The sequence below is a fragment of the Aulonocara stuartgranti genome (genome assembly GCF_965226115.1).
Source record: "Aulonocara stuartgranti genome assembly, chromosome: 12".
Lineage (NCBI taxonomy): Eukaryota > Metazoa > Chordata > Actinopteri > Cichliformes > Cichlidae > Aulonocara > Aulonocara stuartgranti.
This window is the reverse complement of record NC_138948.1, coordinates 4,497,108-4,521,100: the sequence shown is the minus strand read 5'-3', so window position 1 is coordinate 4,521,100 and position 23,993 is coordinate 4,497,108. Positions and strand designations below refer to the sequence as shown.

At 39.8% G+C, this 23,993-nt stretch overlaps 1 protein-coding gene across 1 annotated transcript in view; it reads left to right on the top strand.

The window, feature by feature from the left end:
- The window catches only part of bmp2k (BMP2 inducible kinase), a 55,930-nt gene continuing 31,937 nt past the window's right edge, over positions 1-23,993 (top strand). The window contains exon 1 of the mRNA XM_082556060.1: positions 1-910. Within this exon, the coding sequence (XP_082412186.1) occupies positions 760-910 (151 nt within the window). The 5' untranslated portion in view covers positions 1-759. The remainder of the gene's footprint in view (positions 911-23,993) is intronic.

Below are 23,993 nucleotides of genomic sequence, written 5' to 3'. Positions count from 1 at the left end.
GTTGTCACTCTCATTGGGTAAATAACAAACCACCCACTTATTTTGAAGCCTGCCGTTTAGGAGTCACGAGAAGTTTAACGGTTAGAGAAGCTCAAGGAAAATGACACAAATGAACCGGATGAAAACGGCTTCACTGGAGTGGTTCTGACAAGCAGACGACGCCCGCTTGTATCACAGGTGCCGTCCCGTACTTTGTTAGCCCACCTGCACTCGGGGCGGCTCGAGGAACCGCTGTGGCTGCTAGCGAAGCTCGTTAGCCGCTAACCACCGAAGCTAGCGAGCTAACTAGACGAATCGCCCGACCAAGTGGCGGGCGTGAAGCTAACCACGTCAAGGCTGGTTTTGGAGGGCTGGTTGGCTGAATTTATTCCGTTGAGGAGTTTATTTCCGCCCTTCTTCTACAGTGCTGCTCTTCTTCCCCGTTTCATTGTGTCGGAGCGTCCTGACTGCATGCACGCATGCTAGCAACTGCCACAACTGGCTAGCGTAAGCTAAAGTGGCAGTTTTTGTTTTTGTTTTTGACGCTGTCGCCGGTACGAGATTTCGGAACGCGGTTGTGTCACCATGACGCGTGGTTATTAAGTGGACTTTTTAAATGTCGTGCAGCCCCTCTAGGAGAACCAGACGCGGAGCATGCAGGAGAAGAAGAGAGTCCAGATAAGTAGATAGGGGACGCGACCGAGTTAAACTGGACTGCGGAGTCGATTCGCCTCTGATTAGGGATTGCATTTTGGTTGGCCCTGACAGAGAAAGGAAAGGATGAAGAAGTTTTCGAGAATGCCAAAGTCTGAGAGCGGTGGGCTCGGAGGGGCATCCGGGTCCAGCTCCAGCTCCGGAGTCAGCAGCTACTTCGGGAAAGTGTTTTCAGTCGGCCGGTACCAAGTCACCGTGGAGGAGCTTGTTGCAGAGGGTATGTATCGCACATGCAGCTTAATGATGGTAACGGGTTTATTTTATGGCTCGTGTTTGTTCTACTGAACATCTCCTTGTGATAGAAGTAGGTCGCTCTCCTCTTCCAGGCAGTTGCCACTTAAACTGGGACACCGGGGATTTGGTGCATGGCTAGAATTAAAGCTTTCCCCATACAGCTGTGGTTTACATCTTGCTTTAGCTGATCCAAGACTAGGGGAGTGGAGAGGAGAAGGTGTGGGTTGCCCTCGGGGTCCAACCCTCCTGTGTCAACATAAAGCAGTGTAAAAGTCACTTTTGCCTTATCGAGAGTCTTTAGCAAGGGTTAAAACAGTTTTGCCCTCTTTAAAGCATTTGTGTAGTGCTTGTTTACAGCAGCAGTCCTGTCATTGGGTACAATGCAGGAGAAGATTTCTCTCTAATACGAGAGGGTACTCCCGTATTAGAGAGAAAGCCACACCAATCAGATGACCCCCTGTGAGCAAGCACTTGGTTATGGTGGGAAGGACAAACTTCTTTTTCTTTTTTTTTTTTTTTTTAACAGGAAGACTTCTCCAACAGAAATGGGCTTAGGGTGGGGCTCCCATCAGGCCTAGCCTGATTTATTTAGTTATTTATTTTTGGTGGGGAGACTAAGGGAAAAAAGCAAGCTATAAAATATTCAAATAAATGTACAAAAGCATTAAACATAGAAATCAAGAAATGGTGTTAAGCACATATGCATAGTCAGCTAAGAATGACCTACTCCAGGTTAGGACAGGAGGTACACATTATTAATACACACTACAGTAATAATTAGGAATGAACTAGTTTTGAAAGACTGATTTCCTGCTGTAGCTTGTTTTGAGATATTACATCTAAATGTGTGACACATAACTTTGAAATTAAAATCTTGAGAATAAAAACATTTTATCTAGTTTCATTTATCTATGCTTAGTGTGTGGTCACTTGTCCAAAAGCACCTGTTAAGCTGAGGAATCCCTGAACTCTCTGGCTGTGTGGGGAAATTTAAATCAAAGTAGAAGTCTTTCAGTCTCAAGATGTAAAAACCTACAAATGTGAACTTTTTTGTTTTTCCTTTTTTTGTCATTTAAATTGAGCTGTGAACTGTGTTGAAAACTTGGTACTGACTTTATTTGGCCCCTGGTTTTGCCTGCTCTCTACCACTTTTGAAGATGTGCTTTGCAAGACTTCTTGGAAAGATTTAAAAATTCCTTCCTGATTTTAACAACGCTTTGTGTTCAAAAATGTGTTCACAAATGTTGAAACCACCTCCAAGCACATTCAGCCAGCCGGGCAGAGACAAGAGGAAGTGTGGAAATAAACAGCTTTTGAGCAAGAGTTACTGGTTCACAAATTGTCCAGTGCTTATCAAAGCATATTGATTGAAAACATAATTAGAAACTTTAAAGGTAATTCAGCCAATTAGACAGCTAATTAGTCCTTAGAGTGGTTTTGTCAAACATGCAGCCCAAAAGCCACAACCTTCAAAACAATGGTGTCAAAACTGCCCCACTGGATGAGTTTGCAAAGAAGTCGCTTATTTCGGCAGTTCCTTTTCTTTCAAATTCATGGTGTGGTAATGCCAGCTTCCCTACAAATACCTACAAAGTTTAAAGTATTCCTAAATATTGACCAGATATTTACCAGCCTTGATTTAAGAGTAAAGATTTTACACACATCAGATATTGTTTTGGTGTTTGCTAATTTTCAACTTGTTGAAAGCCAAAAAGTAGTTGATGTCAATCAGAAATATGCTAACATTTGGTTTTAGATTTTACTTCGGAAAGGTGGATATCTTTTCCCATTACGACGCACACCACTCGAGACGTTTTTGTGAATACTTTTGATGTGAAATGTAAAATCAATCTGGGAGGGGAAGAGAATTCCTCTTGTGTAGGAAGCAGTTGTTTTTGCCTTTTTGTTAGAGGATAATGTGACTCTAATGAGATATTTCTGGGAAAGTGTTCTAAGAGATCATTCTCAAAATAATACATATAAATATATTTATGAGTAGCCTTTTTTTTCTTTTTCTAGTTCCCCCTCACTGCTGACTTCTTATCTGATCACACTCAACAGCATGTTTGACACTATTTTACTCGATTGCTCAGATTTTCTCCCTGCTGTTTGAGGACTAATTTAGTCAAAGGGTGAGCCCTAAAACTAAGCTTAATCTGGGACAATTTTAAAGGAAGTTTAACCTCTCTGGTCCCACCTAAAATTAACCAGAAGAGACATTATAATCAAACATATTTCTCATCTCAGCCCATAATCGTTCTGTGTAAGCCTGTGCTAAGTGCCTCAGTGGTGACGAGCATGTCTCTTCATGCAGCTGTAAACACGCTGTAAACTTGATCTCACTCGCCCAAATTAAAAACAAAACAACACAACTCTTCCTGCAAGCAGTCATGAGTCTGTGTCATCATATAATCATGTGCAGAGTCTGTGGCTGGTTTTTCTGCACTGTAACCTTTGCTCATCAGTCTGTCCCAAGCTAAAGAGCTGGGTGTCTGGACTGCATGGTTAATCATATAACAGAATATTTCATTTCACCAACTGTGCCTGGTACATTTGAAAGTAGATGAAATGTTAAAGTGGAAAAAGTGCCGGTGCCCGTGTGAAAGGTCTGTATGAAGGTCTAAAATCTGTTTATGGCTGTGAATAAGCGCTTCATTGCAGCAGTTTTTGTCTCCCTGAAACTTTTACTTCAGCTCGAGTAAAGATGACTTTTTAGTCTAGACCAAACTTGAATTTGCTGCGACTCATCTGGTCTTGTGATGATCTAGAAGAAACGGGAGGTTTTCATAGGTTGGTGGTTTTATTTATTTTTTTTATCTTTGTCTCCGGATTTCTGCTGTCCCTCTTGAACAATGTTTTGGTCGGTTGTGTGCTTTGACTGATTGCTCTCTTACAGTATATTTCTGTGTTAAATTTATTTGTCCCATAACCTAACATGCACCTCCCTGGAAATTTAACAACATGTTGCCATTGACGCTGTTCATACAGGTATAAATACTGGCAATGGTGTCGGCCGCTGGCATAAGCCAAGTCGTAGACTCGACGTAGATTCATTACAGAAGCATAATACAGGGATTACTGTTGTCTGCGTGTTGTCTTATCAGGACAAGCTGTGTTGCACTTTAATCTAAGGCTCCTGGATTAGTGCAACCGCCATAATCATGATTTTGCTTCTTAATAACTATAGTTTAAAAAATTTAGCACAAATGTATAAATTAACATTTTTTTTTTTAAAGCACCTGGGAGAGGGCAGCTTTATAAAATTTAAAAAGACAAACATGAAATGGTAATGTATGTTTGTTTACTATCATTGAATTTCATTAATGTGTCTGTTCTCTGTCCAGTTAAGTAGCTTTCTGATATGCAGTGTCCAGTGTAATACTTTCCCATACTGGCTCAGTAGATCAGAATTAATTTATATACATAATCTAAATTTGCAAAATTACGACTTACAAAGCTTGTTCCCTTTGAGACCCATTTTTCAGGTGTCAGTGAGACAGTTGCTGTCAGCCTTGAGCAAAGTTAATAAGACACTAATTTAAAGATTGATGCAAAAAAAGGCGGTTTTTGTTTCAACGTGTTCTTCATTCTCTAACGTTGTTGCTGTGTAAAACAAAACAGTGGAGGACAGGAGCAGCTGAAAAGATACTTTTTTCTTTGCAAATAATCTTTGTGAAACAGATGATTTGGCAAAGGACTCTGTTTGCTGCTTCGCTGCCTCTTTGAAGCTACCTCACTACCCCTTCTGTTTGTTTCAGAGAGGCTTCGTCATAAATTATGACACCGACCAGACTCGTGTATATATTATCACAATGTTGTCATATATAAAAGCCCTGTATTTGTTACAGTGCTCGTCCCATGCTCTAACCATTCAGCAATATTGGACCTCCAACCACTAACCAATGCTTGCTTAAATGTTTGCTGAGGTTTCAGGGTTTGTGGCCAGAAAAGCTTGATCTGTTTGATCTTTGGTGAAAATGTTGTGTTACCTGCTCAGAGATTACAAGGCAACTTTGCACCAGGGCATATTTAAAAACGAGTATTACAGTTACAGTTGTACGCACTAAGTTGTCTTTTAGCCGAACAGCAACACCGATGCACAGTCAGGATAAACATGAGCAAGCACATTTCAGAATGTGCATTTGTGTTAAAAGTGAAAACAAATTCTGAATCAATTGCTGAGTCTGCATAACACGGGTTTGTATATGTGTAAAGTGAAACTAGTCCTGTAATGACAGCAACACAGTTGGGTTAAAATTACATGTGAGGCAAAGCTGCAGCTTTAACACTGGCTCATATTGAACTTCCTGCTATCGTAATCTGTTCAGATAACCCACATTGCATCAGTTTGTTTCCTGTCTTTTCATGATGCCTCCACACATCTAAAGATAATGAGCCTCAAGTCAGCAGAGACCACGGTTCTTGACTTGACTAAAACTAGATTCCTTTTGAGATTATTTCCTCTCATAGTCCTGGTGGAAATTCACAAGAAGAAAGCTGTTGCATTAGTGTGTAATGTTTGCTCTAAAAGGAAATGAACAAAGTCAAAAACACAAAAGAGGAAAAACTTACGATGTTTGATTTTATTGGAATGTCAACATGAGAAAAAGACTGACTTAAGACAGCACAGGCTAAGTTTTATGATCCTTATCCTACAGTTAATGAGGTTTACGTTTTCAGCAGACACTATAATAATAACTAGACTATACCGTTTATGGAAAAGTTGCAGTTGGATGTTTGTTAAAAATCTGAAGGGAATCTATTATACTTGTATCATAAAAAATGACAAAGGAGGAAAGAACTAAAAAGGAAGGGTTATTAAAAAATAAATCTGTCGCAACTAAAAAACTGAAAATGAGATTTATGAGCATTTAAATTTTTTCTAAAATTGACAAGTGAACTGTTTTTATCTCACGTTGTGATGAATTTATTGTGTCATTAGGTATTTGTCTGCAACACTAAAATCACTGGAAAAGTCTTTAAAAAGACATACTGGAAGTTCAGTATGCTCAGTGTGTAATTCTGGGTCACTCATGCGACTGATGTCAAAGTACTGAATGGATCATGTGAGGTTTTTTAGAGTGGCTCATCTCTTGGTACCTCATTCAGCTATTATCCTGCAGCTGTGCCTGTTTAATGAAAAGCACGAGATTCCTGTAAAACCAAGCACACAGTTGTAGTTTGTAAGAAAATAGAAGCTGGGGCACTCCGCATAAAATCAGTCAAATCTGAAATGGTTCCAGGCTTCCCAAAATCACTTAATTTTTCAAAATCTGTTCAACAGCTTTAATGTTTTTAATGGAGCCATGCATATTGCAGTGAAATCACTAAAACAACCACTTCAAATGTCACAATCTAAAGCTAAAATAGTATTTTGTTCATAGTGAAGCTGCACTAATTTAATGTTTATGATGAAAAGTAACAGAAACAAGCACCGGTGCTCTGAATGTTGATTTGGTTTCTGATGATTAACTGGGGAAAACTTAAAATTGTGAATTTTTGGGGAAACCTTGATGTCGTATATCACCATGTAGGTAGGTGGCTGGTCAGAACAAGTTATGATGTAATAAAGGACTCCTTTTCACTGTATTTTCATACCCGGCTTATCTTGTAACGGTGTTTCCCTTTGCATTGCAAGACTTGCATGTGTTTTTCAGTCCTGAAATTTACATGGATATCTCCTGTAACGTTACGAGGGCTAAAAAAAATAAGTGCTGTAAAAACATTGCAAGTTGAAAAGTGCTTGAGGTCTGTAATACCGAAAATATTCCCATCATGAAGGTAAAATTTTGCTAAACTTAAATTTAAGTTATTATGTAGGATTTGGTTGAATTTTGAATGATCATACACCTTTGTTTTTAGTTTTTTTAAAAGTGCAAATTTCAGTCCCCTCAAAATAAAATTTTGTGAAGTTCAAAAGTTTTCTTAACACCATGTGTTTATCTTTTGGTTTTCCATTGAGACATCTGCCCAGCTGGACAGTTTGTACCCTCAGTCATTTCCCTCCACTCCCTCTTTAGCCTCTGTGGTTTCTCTTGAGCTCTGTGCGATGCTGTCTTCAAGAGGAACACAGAAGCAACTTGTGAGAACAGGATGCATCTGTGAGCAAGTCACTCTTTCTCTCCTAACGCTTTCTTATCGTGCACACTCCCCTGTCAGGGGCCTGTCGGAAAAGGATAGAAATTAATTTGATTAAATATGGGCTTGGGATAAGTCTGCACTACACCCAGTGGCCAGTTTTAGCTACAATTCTGAGATCTAATATAGAAGTTGCACAGTTATTTAGTGCTCTGTGAAGGTGTTAATGTTTAAAACAGTCTTTGTACTGATTCAGTTAATTTGTAGTTATATTTGTGCTGCGATTAGGAGGAAGTGACCAGACCTAAAATTTGCTGCGCACTAATTTCAGCAGTGTTACACAATTAGAAAGGATATACCACTGAAAGTTTATTAACTGGCAGACCTTTGTACGAGGCCATTACAGTGAAGAGAGAGCAGCTCAAATAATGACGTTGCAGAAGTAGACTGAAATGAGATTCTTCTATAGGGTGGCCAGGCCAAGCCTTATACATGGCTTATTTGGTGTCGTTTTGGCTTCATGCGCACATCTTCATTTGATCGAGTTGAGGACTTCACCATTTCAGTGATAAGTCATTACAGGGATTCAGAGAGAGGAGAAAAACTGCAGCAGCTTTAAAATATTTAGACATTCTGGGGAAACCCACTGAAAATCTGTGATCACGTTGGGTTATGTCTTCTTCTTGCTGATGCAGTTGTTGTGAATTGTGACACCTTATTGTGTCTTAAGCACCAGTGTAAATGGTTATGATGCTGCACTAATGTCACAGTTGGCACACGACAACCAATGCTGTGACCATCAGCACGGCTCAGGGAGGGAGCTCAGACCAGTTGCTGCTCTTTTATATTGAAAGTAGGTAGTTGAACTGGTTCTGTCATCTTGAGCAGGATGTCATTGTGAATCCAGAGCTTAGACATCCCATGTGACCCCGGGCTGCTTTGGGATCTTTCAGGAGGAACTGGAAAATGTTGCTCTGTAAAACTGGAATGCCCTGTTTAGCCTGCTGCTGGTGCGCCCCAGCTTCAGATAAGCAGAGTAAATGCCTGGATAGACTCTGTTGATTCTACTGTATTGTCAATGAAAGGGAATGTATCTTAAGTTTACAGCCCCTGACAACAAGGTCAATTAGCCTGTCTTGTGTATTTCACAGCTATAAAAGCTGGGTCGGTGGCTTTCATTACTCAATAAGTTTTGTAGTCAATAATTTTCTCTTTTCACCTGCAGTAAGCACAGGTAGGTCGATTTAGGAGTGTGCATTATGACAAATTACTGTTTTACACAGCAGACACCTGCTGCATAATTGACAACAGAAGAAGCTCCTCATAAGTGGTGTTGATGATGGTCATGTTTTTACAAGCGTTAAATTACATTAGCTTGGGTTTCACTGTACAGAAGTGAGTAAAAGGGATACTGTGATCCTTTTGGAGCCACACAGTCACAATCTCCTACAAGTTGTCCCTGAGGAGGAGTCTGAAATTTCATTTAGCTGATGCCTAGCTGCTGTTTGTAGATTTTTGCAGTTCTGGTGGAAAGCACATTCTTGTTATCATGACTTGTGTGTGGCTGATTACAGACGAGGCACAAAAAATGTTTTAAGTGATAAATGAACTGACATGACATGTGTTTTGTTTTAGTTACCATGCTAAACAAGCACATTTTCAGAGAGCAGATGATGTTACTTATCAATTGAAGCCTTGTGCGTACATTTTGCAAATGTGATTCTTCTGTTGTAGGTTTTTCCAGTTGGATGTGCTGTGTAGGCAAAAATTCAATAAAAATGTGTTGACTGTAGCTGGACAAACTGTCTCTGGCTAATAGCCCTGTAACTGCAGTCAGAATACTTCATTAAGCTGTTTGCTGAGCAGACACTGAGCATTTAGCAGGTAAACTGCCTCTGGAACATATCTTGTTGCATAATGGCTCCACCAGACCACCGGCCATAACAGGACTGCTGTACCTACCACCTCCTGTAGGTACAATTCAAACTGTTCATGTTGGCATGTGTTTGTAAATTCTTGGTAGAAACATCACTGCTGCTTTATAATTAACAGGAAGACCTTGGGTTAGTGGTTTCACTTCCTATGTTTGCAGTTTTACAAGCACATTAACTACAAGGTTATAATTCATCAATGCCTTGTTTAATGAGGGTCACCTCCACCTTTTAAGCACATTTGCTCTTGTTTTTCATACATTTTTCTCCAGTCTTTTTCATGTTGAAAGCTTCAAAGCAAGCTCATATCTCAGCTGACTAGTCTCCACATTTTACGTAACACAAGGATGTCGTAAAACACAACTTTTATTCCCCCCCCCCGAACATGCTGACTTCACACACGTTCTGTTTGGTTTCACCACAATCTTGAAACGTATGCAGTTGGGGCTCTGTAAGTTACAGGCTCAAGAGTTGACAGCAACGTAGGATTTTCAGTCGTGACAGGGACTACGCAGATCACATAAACAGGAGAAATGCAAACACAGTTGTCACGCAAATTGAACCTTGTTCTTTGCCACTTTTGATCTGGACCGTTGTCACGTGTTCACCACGCAAGCTTCACTACTAGAAATTTGCAGAACAAATTTATCAATGCAAATGAGGTCACATGAGAGCAGTTTGCAGAGTATATCTGATAAGTTCTTCAGTGGGATATTCTTCAGCAGCTTTGTGTTAGACAGGGGAAAATAACAAATGAAAGCTCATGCTAAATTAAATATACTGCAGATATATCTGCTTCCTTTTTGGGTCTGACACAGTTAAGATAAAAGGAAAAGAGTTTGGCTTGGGGCTGAGCGCTGTGGTTGATAATGGAATTAAGTAACAGTTTCTTTCCTGAGGTAGAGCAATGGAAAAACTATACTCCTAAATTTGGTGTGTTTACAGTAATACTGGTACGGACTTTCAAACTGAATACTCAATACTTCCACAACTTGGCAGGTTAGTGGTTTCACCATAATAATTTAAAGGCTCTACACACCTGAGTCAATGACGGGTGTTTAGGAGGGAAAAAAATTAAGCTTCAGGTGACCTTGGTCAGTTGCAATGAAACAATGTTCACACAGTCACTTGCACACAGTAATATGTATTCACCCCCATCCACCAAGGCAGAATGCAATCAACCAATTAGGAAACGCTAACTATTAGGCACATCACACATGTGTACTGTTGGTCAGCTAACTTGAACATTAGTTTTGTAATTGAGCCTCTAGAAGCCAAAAGAAAACACACATTTTTAGCATTTCATTTATCAATAACATCCGGTCACAATACTTAAGTTTTCAAACTTGAAATCGAAAATTGTTCTGTGTCGGGACAAAAAGTTGCTCTTTCTCTTCTAGTGCAAAAAAGACCATATTTATAGGTTTTCTGAGGTAGTGCTGTGCTTCTCGTGACTTGATTCTGGTAAGGTAGACCACCACTATTTCTTCTTAGTTGCTGGTAGACTTTTCTCAGCTTCAGTCTGACTTTTAAGAGAAACATTTATTTATTTATTTATTTTAGACAAATAATTGTGCTGACCTGTTAAATTAACACTCTTAATGTTATGGGCAGGCAGGACCAACAGGACTGATGTTTGCTAGGTCCAGATTAACATTTATTGATAACTGTTTAACACTTAATAAAGCTCATGTGTCAATGTTTCAACAGCATCTGATCTGTTGAAATTGCTCATAAAATGTTCAGCGTTGTGAACGGCGACTAGGGTTCATGAGTTCTAGTACTAGAGAAGGGAGGGGCTGTTCACCTGAATGCCTGTCTGCCTGTAGGTCTGCGCAAAGCTGTGTGTTCATTGGAGTAAGCAAAGATGGCACTGTTGGCAGTACATGTGCAAATGAGTGTCTAATCCGATAGTCATTTTTAATATTGATTAATATCTGATTATCAGTTTTATTTATTTTTGACAACCCTGCAGCCTGATATATTTGAAGAGATGTTTTCTCCTTCTTTTACTTCTTCTGGTAGAAGAAACTGGTAATGTGGTCTTAAAGACCAGGGTACAGGAACCTGTAAGCGCTGAGATGTTTTGTTGGTGTTAATAGGATTAAAAACAAACAGGAGCAATAGATGATGGTATCCACTGGTTTCAAAGTCTCAGCTTTGGAACTTTGGAGTGGTAAGAAATCGGCTCACGCTGGACTTTTAAACTGTGCAGTGCCCCCACACTGACACAGATACTTAATAAACAGTGCTTATCTGGCATGGGTTCTAGTGCAGTTTCTGGTGCTTTGTTTTATAATGCTCTATAATAATGTTGCTCTCTATAATGTTGACCGTACAATGCTGGTCTCCGTCAAACACCGGATCAGTGTCTGTGTGCTACTTTGTGCTGTAGCCCAGCTGCGTATAAAGGAAGCAGGGATCTGCTTGGAGTGCTATTCTGCTGTTGAGCTTTAAAAATTGAATATTTAATAAGTTGAACTGAAGGAAGCAGACCATGAAATTGGCAAAATAAAACAAAATGACACCCAGTATTCTAATGACCCAACCCTGTGGGTCTTGTGGTGAGTCTCAAACAAATGAAGATAAAGCGCTCGTCACTCGTACAGGAAGCGTCTTAAGCTATGCTTTTTTCCCCACCCCTTCCTTTCTCATCCATCAACAACGAATGTGTTGAAAATAATCAAATATTGCTCAGTGTGGTAAACATTGTTCTCCGGTCGATCAGTACATCTGCCAGGACATCCATGCTGTCTACGCTAATCAATAAAATCACATTAATTTTTTTCCTGCGCTGAGCTTGGATTAAAATGGATTGAAATTTAGAAATCACACACCATAATCATGTCGGGATGCTCAGAATATATAAATATTATATGATGTGACATAAGAGGAAATTATAACTCATTTGATCCTCCCTCTGCCAGCACATCGTGATGAAAAAGCATCCCATCTACGATATTAGCATACTGTAATGGTGATGAATGGGCACATTGTGCCTCTTTGTTGTCTTATTCTAGCACCGTAGAAAGAATGCTGGTACGACACAGCTCTCGGTCCCGTGATGGGCATCGCTGCCTTTGTGCTTGCTCATTGAGGCCTTCTGTCTCTGCCTCGCTGCGCTGCCCGCCATCCTCTTTGTGAAGCTGCAAATGAATAATTTTCTACCAATTCACCATGAGCTGGTTTGCAGCGGGCGGCGAGCCAAAGGTGGGAGTGAACTCGGGTCATGTGGAAACAGAAAGACATTGATTGATGTGGACATTCACTACAGCGCTTTAACATGAGCCCACTTTCAGTGATGGATTTGGTTTTGATCAGTGTATTGACGAATGGTGGGTTTTATGGCTGTCTCTTTGAGGCGCAGCAAACAGTTTACTGGATTTACATGGTAAATGTGTAAATTAACAGTCAGATTCACAGGATGCCGTATTGCTTCTTGTATTTTTTTGTTTTTTATTATGAATTAAATCATTGGTGGTGACCATGAATGACGACTGCTTTTTGTTAAGTATTCATTGGAAGGGACCTAATGTTATTATGCCATCATGTCTTGTGCATAAAAACACGTTTCCTGCCCTGCTGTAATGTAGAAACTAAACTCTGAACTCATTGGACCACATGATAGTGAGTCAGAGGTGTTGACCACACGACCCTGGTCTGGCATGGGCTGTTCGAAACCTGACAAACATTTATCCAATTCAGAACCATTTCATTCTTTAAACCATCTAAGCACTGCTTATTTATTCATTTTGTTTATTTTAAAGGGAGAAAACACTACAGAATAACTGGATAACTAAATTAAAGAATAAATGGAATTTGCTTTTTGCATCTATTTTGCTCTGGGTTTTGAGTATTTGCTTGTAAACCAGTTGAGTGGCACATACTGGAACACAATATCATAACAGCTTAAAGGCGAAGCTCTTATTACTGTAATTTTGCTGTTTATGGTGCCAGTTACTAGGATTTAATGATAAATGAGAGAAACACAAGGTGTAAATGTGTAATTGGCCAAAATATGTCATCAGTGATTGTGTTTGTGTTGACGGGTTTGTTAAAGTTTACATCAACACTGAAGAACACATGGTGACTATTTTGTGTGCATTTTTGGTTCCGCAAATTAAATTTCTTGAACTGAATTGTTTGTGCTGATGTGTAAGTAGTTTGAGCAGAAAGGCAAAAGGGCTTCAAACTTTCTCAGCCATCAGAGTCTCCTCACAACGTGGCAGTGGAGTCTAACCACCCCTTGTCCTGGATTTTATTTGTCTTAATTACAACGCTTTCATCAAAGTCTGGGTTTATCCTAAATTGTGGCTCAGAGGTTGTCATGGTATTGTAGTGACGGTGATGGGATTTTTATTTTTCCCACTGAGGAAAAGAACAATCTTTGCCTGAAGTCTGGCAAGTAAAAATAAACGGAATAGTTTCTTGAAAAGCACAAAGACTTAACTGATTATCCTTTTATTTCGTTCAGCCTTTGGATTTTAGAGCACCAGCACAACTGGCCTGTACGGCGTCACCCCTTCGTCCCTCCCATTTCCATCATAAACCCTTCAAACCACTTTTGTCTGCCTGTTCAGTTGTAAACACTGCTGTTAAGGTAAGACGTATGAGAGCCGACTGCCAGAACCTTCCAGCTCAGTAATCCCAGGATGAAGAAAGTGTAGTCATCGCCTCTTCATGTTGCCTTTTGTGGCGCTGCCTCTTAGAAAAGCTTTTTTACATACTTACATGTGGTTTTTTAAAGTGCTTCTCAGCATCCACTCGAGTCAGGGTAGAAGTGTGATTGACTGCAAGGCCTTGACTGCTGCCAAGTGAAAAAATAATAACTGAATATGTAATAGGAAGAGTCCAGGTTGGAAGCTGTATGAAATAACTGTTTGCAGTTTTAATGATCAAAGTAGGGATATTGTCGGGTAGATGGCTTAGTAAGGGGAAGTATTTCATTTTTCCAGAAATCTTTCTTTTAGACCTGTTTTATTTACATGACTCTAACTCCCGACATTAGTTGCCCTAAGAACCTGAATATAGCAAAGTAAAAACCCTTCAATATAACAAGGAGAACCCCCAGCAATCAAACTGTCCCCTGTGAGCAGCATGACAATGGTGGAGAGGAAGACTCTGGTGTGAGAGGAAGGAGTAGAGAGGATATGGGAATGTAGAGAAACCAACAAAACGTATGCATCGTGGCAAATAAACACATCTGGAGTGAAAAGAGGGAAGTGGAGAAGAAATGCTCTGTGCATCATGGGAAATAATTTAGCAGTCTGCGCTTACAGCAGCATAACTAATCGATGGTTCAGGGTCACATGATGCACTTCTAACGACGAGCTTTATCAAAAAGGAAACTTTAAAGCCTCATCTTAAAAGTAGAGTGTGTCTGCCTCCTGAATCCCTATGAGCAGCACTAAAAGGGGCTCAGCTCGGCGCCTGTAAGCTAGTTCGACAGGAGAAGTGCCTGATAATTGAACGTTCTGCCTCCAGTTATTTTTCTTGTCAAAGTTTTCATGTTAAATACAATAATTGGCTTTTATAATGAAAGTTAAAGTTTCAGATACTGAAATGACCATATAGCTATATATAAGTAATCCTTATGAGGCAAATGTTTCATACTGCTGTTGATTCTTGGTTTCTGAATGTCTTTCTACTTAATGCTCTGTATGAGGTCATAGAAGGTGGACTATCCTAAAAATGGCCATTTTATGGACACTCCTCTGGCTGAGAGCACAAGACCCCCACCCAGCTGCTGTCCAAATCTTCTGTTTGAAATGACCAACCAATAAGAGAAAGGTTTGCTTTAAGGGGACTGAAAGGGAGTTAGAATTGCTTGGTTTAGACTGTAGAAAGATGCTTATAAATAACTTTTGTATCTGACCACTAACTAGGGGTGGGTTTTGATTATCGATTAAAATCGATTCTGGCTTGGATAACGTGATACAGATTTATTAAAATCCTGACTCGACTCTTAAATATTAAATTTATTTTGCCCGAAATGCAAGATTCTCAGGTTTAAACCTCACAAAATTTCAACAACCACCAAACAGTAAATGAGAGCAGGTACACGGATTCTGCACTAAGATGTAAACACAAAGCGCGGAGCCGCTGACGCATCAGAATCGGTGAGATGTCGCCTTTCTCACCCGACAGCACGGTTGGAGCTGAAAGCCGACAGCTCGCTGATTGTGATCCGTCGGCGGGTCCGCGCTTTGTGTTTACGTCCTTTTTGCGCTGATTCAGAAGCTGCAGGTTTGATCTCTCTCCAAACAATATTGACCTAACCAGCAGCAAAAGAAGATCCAAACTGCGCTTCACATAAATATCGTCATGAATTCCCTCTTTGTTTTTCTGTTTTGCTTCCACCACGATAAAATCACACTTCATGTAGAGCTCTCTCTATCTCTCTCTCTCTATACTTCAAGAACAGTTTCCTGTCTAAAAATCCTATTTTCTGCATTATTCGCTTGTTTATTACGCACAAGTCTAGCGTTGTTTACAGCGCTATCGGCCGCTGTTTTTTTCCCCCTTTGCTTACTTCCGAAAAGAGAGCCTCATTTCTGCTGTTCAATAAGCTTTTGAACAAATTTAAACTTTTTAAAATTATGCAAAATTGTGAAACTCTCAGCTGTGTCTCTAATAAAACCTCTAACTTTGCTCTGCTTCACTTCAGCAGCATCAGGTAATGTTCATATGTTGATTAATGACTCTCTTTCGTTTTTGATCTACGGCAGAATATTTTTAAGGTCGTCTGCTATAAAATCCCAGGCCAGGAAAATCTTCATGTTTTTCTGTGTCATCCTCAGCTACTTTGACACAAAGGCATCCGCTGTGATCCTTACACTTTTGATAACGTCTCGCAAGTGTCAGCTTTCTTTTTATAGATATAAAAATATGGAAATGTACTGATACGTAATCAGAGTTATATTTCTGACTGATGCAAAATTTCTGCGATTAAAATCGAATCGAATCGTGGATCGAATTGATTCTAGAAATCAGTGACGATACCCAGCCCTACCACTAACTTGCTTCCAAGCCTGTAGTGCAAAGTGCTTTCATTAACTGGTAGATTTCACCAAGGTTAAGAGAGGTTTAGCTTAATTTGTGTAAAGAAGCAATGATTTCTGTGAAAATCTCTAAAAAGAAATTTTGAAAATAGCCAGCTTAGGAGGAACTAGAGGAAGTAATTGGAAGTTGGGCAACTTGGCCTACTTTCCTGAGATGCTGCTTTTGTGATGTGGATAAGCAGTGGTGGCTGACTACTTAAAATTAAAAAAGTATTATCTAGGTGTTCTCTCCAAACTCTTCAGGATGCCAATTATCTGCTCCCTATAGGATTTTACCTGTTCTGTTTGATAAAGAAATGGTTATAAAATATTGCGTTATACAGAAGACGGATTGCCATAAAACTTCATAAAGCATGAAATTTGCAAATCAATAAACCATTTGCTGTGCTGCTGCTGTGACCTTCCTCCAAGCACAGTGCTTTGGAGAAATAGCTTTAGAGTGCTGTCCTCCCTCACAGGAAATAATAATCACAGCATGGGTTTTTGCAAAGCATGAAAACATCATGTGAACAAACACGTACCAGGACGTGTCAAGTGAAAGTGAACTCTCCATTAACAGAGCTGTGAAGACAGCATGATGTAATTCAGTAAGAACACCACTCACTGCTACATGCAACACATACTTAAACTCACCTGTGCAACATGTGCACACAGTTGATGGAGAAAGCCTTTATTTTAGGAACGCTGCTTAAAATTCACCCTTCTAACTCAAATTTTCAGCCTTTGTCTTACAAAACATAAAATAATGCATTAGCTTTTCAGACATTAATTTCTGGGAAATCAATTTAAGCAGCAGGTTGCTCTTTAAAATCCACAACAGATTCAGTTGTCACTGAATTGTGTGCTTTTCAAAACCCTTAACATCAAAATGCGATCTGCCTCTTAAGTTATGACCAAGTCCCAGTTCCAGATGTTGAAACATGCCAGATTTGGTGGTTTCAGCTGTTGCTCTTGTATCTGAGTATACCTTTGATTCATTTTACTTCAGCACGCTCACAGCAGCCCACTATCGCATCTGTGCTTTGGCACAGCGCCACCCTCACCTTTGACAGTTTAAAAATAGCTGACCTTGGTTATCTTCTTACTGTCGTCCTGCATACTTAACTCGAACAGAGAAGGACACTTGTTTCTTTGAAGCATTTCAACTCCAAGTAGGCTGACAACTGTGAGCAGATGAGGAACAGCTTTTAATTAAGCAGATTTGAATGTTATCTTGAACCATATTTAATCAAAAATAAAATCCAAAATCTGAATTCTTACATTTATTTGGAATTGGATGTATTACAATTTTCTATCTTGAAAGGTTTAGACAAAATGACATGGTGGTGCAGTGTTTCAGGAAAAAGTGCAGAATCTCTCGGCTGCCTGCTAAAAACAAGCCCCTGTCTATTTTTAGGTGTGAGTGTTACTGTAGTCTAAGTTTTGAGGACATACGAGAAACTGATTAAGCTGTGTCCTTAACCTAAACTGGGTTACAGGGGCGTCGTGTTTGCAGATAGATGTCAGTGTTGAAAGAGCATGAAAGATCCCGGGTTAGATGGTCTGTGTTTTGGCTACGGATGGAAATAAGGCAGTCTAACCTTAACGTTGGCTCCTAGTTTAAAATAGACATTTACTTTGCCCATACAACACAAAACACACGTTCCTTTTATATTTGATTTCAGAAATACAGCTTTGCTATAACTCAACATTCGCAAATTGCATGTTTGCAAATGTGTTGGCCTGCCAAGGAGCAGGTCTTTCTCGCATTAGTCCGTATAATACCAGCTCTCAGAGGATTTGCTAAAATACTGAGGATCAAAAAGTCATTATCGGTAATTAGCAGGAGCAGCTGGCACAGGTTGGGGAAATGGACAAAGGCCCTGAAGTCGGTTAATGAAAATCCATTTTCTGTATTTATTGTGGAAAAAATGTTGCCAGTTAGTCTGCATGAAGATGTGAGCAAAGTGTTTTATTTTTGACTTGTTTTTCAGTATTAGAGCAGATGTAACTTCAGAAAGAATTAACCAAAGTTTGGGCCCATTCAAGAGCACTTTAATGACCATTTTCTGCTGAATGACATTATTGAACATCTGGAAAAATTAAATTTCAAGTTATGTTGGAAATTTAAATTGGACTGTTTCTCCCGTCTTGGGTTATCCCAGCCTGCTCACTGCTCATTTGCTGTAAACTGCCCCCACTCCTCACGGGTTGCAGGGGGCAGCCATCTAAGCAGAGATGCCCAGACCTTCCTCTCTTCCAGTCATGCCCTCCATCTCTTCTTTGGGGAACACACTAAGGTGTTCCCAAGCCAGCTGAGAGCCATAATCTCCCCAGCAAAAACACGTCGGACACGGACACGCCTCCCTTTTTCGACTGAGAGGCCTGACCTCGGTCTTGGAGGGGCCAACTCACATCCCAGCCTCTTCACACTTGGCTGTGAACTGGCATAGTGTGAAGTGGAGTTTGTGGCTCTGTTGAGTGACAATCTGCAGAAAGCAGAGTTGAGAACTTCACAATGCCAAACTTGAAACCCTTTGGTCCTTGATATCTGGTTTTTAGTCTCTGTGGTCCAAATAGCTTCTTATGCTAAGTCTGTGCATGATGGGTAAAAAGCATTTAAAGGCACACATTAAAGCGTGGGTTGCAGGTTTATCTGTTGGTTTATACGACGTAGTGATAAAGAGTTACATGCATATCAACATGGATGTATATACACCCACGGGCAATAAAATCTGTGGGAAACATTGTTCACTTCTCATAGTATTTATCTGTAATGAAAATGAGTCAAGACATTGTTCTTCATGGACTTCACATTAAATATTTGTAATTTTGTTGAAGGTAAGGCTGCTTTATCATTCACACAGCCTCAGTACAGATTCCAGGAATCTTACACTGTTGATGTAAGACATTTTTAAGCTTTTTGCTTGTTAGACAAATCAAATCTTTCCAAGTTGGATTCTTGAGAAATTAGACTTGAGGCAAATTCAGAGAAAAGGGCAAAGATGAGATTTTTTAGGTGAATGTGGCACAGAAAAAAATTCTGCAAAGAACAACTTTTTTCTTTTTATCCAGTTTCTCATTTTTATAATTTGAAGTCCATCAGTAACAAAGAATAAAGGCCCCTTATGTTCACACAACATTGTTACGAGCTTAAATGAAAGTTTTACTGGCTATTCCAGGCTAGTGTCTCTTATCTTCAACCCTACAACTCTTTTAGGGAGAGACTTTTAGGGGAGGGGATGTGTGTTCATGTTGGGGTACAGGGGCCTCAAAGAGGAAATACCTCAGCCTGCTAAAAATGTCCTCCCAAAGAAACGGCTTTGTGCTTTCTGTACTCAACTAGATGTTTTGCTTTTGTTTGTCTGTTTGTGACTTTCAACGACGTGTTTGAGTTTGTAGTGCTGTGGGTTGAAAAGCAAGAGGCAGAAAGAAACAGAAAGATGGTTGTACAGTGGTTTGTTATCACCGATGACGTCACTCTTCAGAAGGAGAACATCTGCGCCTCGTGCCTGAGCACAAACCATAAATGTATTGTCTTTGCATGCTGCTAAATCCCCTAATCCTCCCTCACTGAGACACTCCTATCACTTCAGAGGTTTTTCTTTCTTTCCTGTATAAAAGGCGTGCTGAGTGTCTGTTTTCTAAAGGCTGTTCAGATCCTCTTTCAAGCCTCTTCCACAGGCTGTCATGCGGGCTGTCCCAGTTTGTCAGGCTTTTCAGTGATGTCAGGGTCCACAGCGCTAGATTCAGGGCCAGGGAAAATTTTCTGGTAATTACAGCCCTCGCTCGGCACCAGGCTTTAATGTGAGTCTTCACCCCCACCCCCGTCTTGGCCTCATTGACTTGGGGTTTTCCTCCCAACTGTCATTGACAGCTGACCGTGTATTCATGGGGAACTACTTGAATCATTTCTCTGCAGTACAGATGAGCAGTAGGGGAAGTAAAATAATAGTGAGTTGTGGCTAATGGCTGATGACTCCTGGAGTAAGTCATCCCTATCCCCAGGACTTTAGTACACTGAGTGGATTTAGGAACGCCAAACCAGAATCACTGTGAGACTTTGTATTTCAAAATTAAGGGGAATCTCATTGCTTAATCTCTTCCCACAGGAGGGATTTATACACTGAAGAAGATGCTTGTTTTGAGCTTAACTATAATGGTCATACATTGTCTTATTTAATAAATTTATTTACCTTTTGTTCTTCAGTTTCTCCTCTTTCTTTTATCTGTCATCTCAGTAGCATTTAAAAAAAAAAAAAAAAAAAAAAAAAAAAATTATTTATATATATATATATATATATATATATATATATATATATATATATATATATATATATATATATATATATATATATATATATATATATATATATATATAATTTTTATTTTTATTTTTTTTTTTTTTACAAATTGAGGAGCTCATTTCAGCAGACATATTCTTAATCCGTTGTGTTTTGGTTATTGCTTCATGTGAGCGTCAACTTCCCCAGGACTGATGTATGCAGTTGTCGTTTTAGCTTCCTGAGCAGGTTCCTCGTCAGATTTTAGCTAAAGGACCATTTTGCATGCTGGCAACTTCACATCTTGGAAGCCTGTCTGTGTATGCTGGAGGAACTTGTTGAAATAAGCTTTACTCTCTAGGTGTGAAGATCAGTTTACTTGCAGCACTTCTTGCCGATCATTCAACACGTGGGGAATTTTTTGCATTACACGTGTTAAGCCCTGATTTTAATTCACACTACTAAAAATAAAAGACGCATAAAGCTGCTTTTATTTTTATTTGTTTTGTAGATGCTTGTGTGTGTGCAGGTGTTAGATAGCAGCTTTAACACTTTTTTTTTTTCTGTATGTATTTTTACTTTTAAAGTTTTGGTCCTTTTAAAATTTGTTGAAGCTAGTAAGTATCCCTAATCCAGTGCAGAAATCTGCTCATAGATGTTATTGATACAAGCTGTGACCCCTCCCTCGTTCATTGCAAACTGACAAACTCACTGATCCTGGCAGCTAGAGTGGCTGTCACAGCCTCAGCCCACACTATCCTACAAACATCTTCATGTCTTCCCGCTGGCCTGGTGTGTGATTGACTGAGGCCATGTGCTCCAGGACCAGATTCCTACTAAATCAGCCCCTGGGCCTTTTGTTGCCCCCATGACTATGCCAGCCACGGAAGTAGTACGCCATTGAATGTATTATTCTCTTAAGTGGCTCTGGGTGGAATGGTTTGTTTTAGAAAGGCTTTGTGCCCAGCATACATAGACTTCCTGGACAAATGAGGGACTCCGACATGACAAAAGGGTCTTTCAGTGTACAGGAGACGGGCTTCTCTGACAAGAAATTGTTGTCTTGTCCTCATTATCAGATGCTTTATGAGGTTATTTATAAGAATTAATAAAGATGAAGACTAAAAACGCGAAGTCATATCAAATCTAGTTTAAAAGTGAAATGTGACGTTAAAAGAAGAAGCTAAAATGATTGATGGTTTTGTTACTGTTAACTATCTACAGCCTTACTGTTGTCTCATGTTTTCGTTGTTATGGCATTCAGCTGCTTCTCCAGAGAGGATCTTTGTTCCCCAGGGTTGATGTACTCCAAAGGCACCTTCTTAGAGTGCAGCAGGAGACTGTACTCCTTCTGCTGTGGAACAGAACAAGTACCAGTGCAATAACAAGTACTACTGTCAACAACTTCATTACAAGACGGATTCGGTCATAAATAATGACCAGTATGAGGGAGAGGAATCGGTTGAAGCAGACCTCCACAGATTACAAAATTAGCACAATTCTGTCTGCATTGTTTTTGTTTTGTTTATAGTGGTTTTGTTGACATGCATGCATCTTTATTGGTCTTAAAGACATTCATCGGAAGTTATCACAGGTAAATCTTTTTAATTTCGTACATTAAAGTGGGATGGTCCTCTAAGAGAACAGAAGAAAGCAATGTATGGTGTGTATTTACAATGCTTTAGGCAAACGTCAACCCATTGCATGATTATCTCTGATTAAATTCAGTCTCAGGACTTTCTGTTGTTAACACACTGAAAAACTAGATTTAAAAATTACATCCTGATTTTTATATTATATAAGTTTATATTTGAATATCTGCAGCTACTGTTGCTCATGCTTTCCTTAAATTGCGAACGCAGCTGTGCTTCCTGGTCTTTTATACGCAGGTCTCACTGACATAAATCTCACTCTCAGGCTATGTCCACACTAATGTTTTTTCAAACGAAAACGCATCGATTTCTCTCCGTTTTGGCCTCCCATCCACACTGAGACGGCGTTCTCCCCAAGGAAAAACGCAGCGTTTTGAAAACGCTCTCAAAAACGCATACATTTCAAAACGGAGCTGCCCCGTCGCAGTGTGGCCACTCGAAAACGCAGACTTTCTAAAATGATGACGCATTTTAGTCATTTGATGCAGTCATGTGACCAATTAAACAAAGATAGCGGAGGGCATTATACAGCAGTTGTTTTGATTGCTCTCAATTTTGAGAGCCCTAAATAATAAACATTAATATCAGTTTGTACATGCTCCAGATAGCTTTTCTTCAACTTCTTTAATTCTCACTCGCTTTTGCGCAGGACAGTAAGCATTTTGGGCCGTTTCAATGTGGACGGACAACTCTGGGTAAACGACTGAAAATGCTAGTGTGGACGAAAACACAGTTTTCAAATCTATCCGGGCCAGTGTGGACATAGCCTCAGTGGGACTCTTTTTAAATAAAGAATTAAATAATCATTAAAGTAATTAGCGGACAAGTAGTAATAAACATCTGAGACAAAACAGTTTCTGGTCTTTTTCCTGACATTGCAGGTTGTGTACTGTGAGATGTCCCAGATACTCATGACTCAGGGTTTTGTTGTGTATCATAACCAATAACAAAATGCTTGTGGTCGGAGATGAGCCGATAATTTGCTCCTGTTGCGATTATCTCAGTCAGGAATAATCTTGCAATCAGTGCTGCTCATCTGATTATTTGCACACCTCAAAGTCATCATGACAACTGCCTCAGTTTACTAGACTGCACATCGACTCATCAAGGGTTTAATGCCCTAAAATCTCTACTCTCTATTCATTTACCTGCTTTGCTGTATTTCTCCCATGTGTCCTTAAACAGACTGCTCTTTTCAGTCTCTTGGCCCCTTGCCTAAGCAAATGGATTTCTTCTTATAAAATCTGTCACCCTGTCCATTTCAGCCTCCACAACATCTTCTTGCCTGAAGTTAGATTTTTACGTCTGCTTCCTGAATCTTTGTGGCAAAGTAGCTTACCTCAAGATGACTCACAGGTAGCTTTTGCCTCAAACAGCAGGGCCATAAAGCATGCTGCACATCACAAATGATTTGGTTTTTCAGCTTGCAGAAAGTCTGCAAGAATGACTGCTTCCCAGTGTCTTAAAAAGGATCTCTTAAATAGGAGCCTAACCCACCATTTGATTCAGTTTTCTGTCTCATGGCTTTGTACTCATCTGCCTTGTTACAGGAAATCAATTTAATCGAGGCACGGCAGTTTGGAGTGACCATCAAGCTGACCTTAGCGCGCTGGGCAGACCAAAGCAAATCAATGAACAGCATCCAGCAGCCGTAAACGGCTTTGGCTCTTGTACTTGGCAGAATTTCTGTTTTGCTTCAATCTTGAAATGATAGCCTGGCTGCAGATACAGCTGCTGAGCAGCGACAGTCATGCATCCATTTTATTTTTATATGAATATGATAGTTATCCAGTATGACTGAAATTGTCGCAGGAAGTCAACGGGGGGTAAATTAAACTGCAACCATAACTGGTGATTTCTGAAAAAAACTGTTTGTTTTAGACTGTCAGGAATTTAATTTACTTAATTTTATTTATACAGCACAAAATCACAACAACAGTCACCTCAAAGTGCTTTATATTGTAAGGTAGACCCTACAATACATACAGAGAATAACCCAACAATAATATGACCCCATATGAGCAAGCACTTTGGCAACAGTGGGAAGGAAAAACTCCCTTTTAACAGGAAGAAACCACCAGC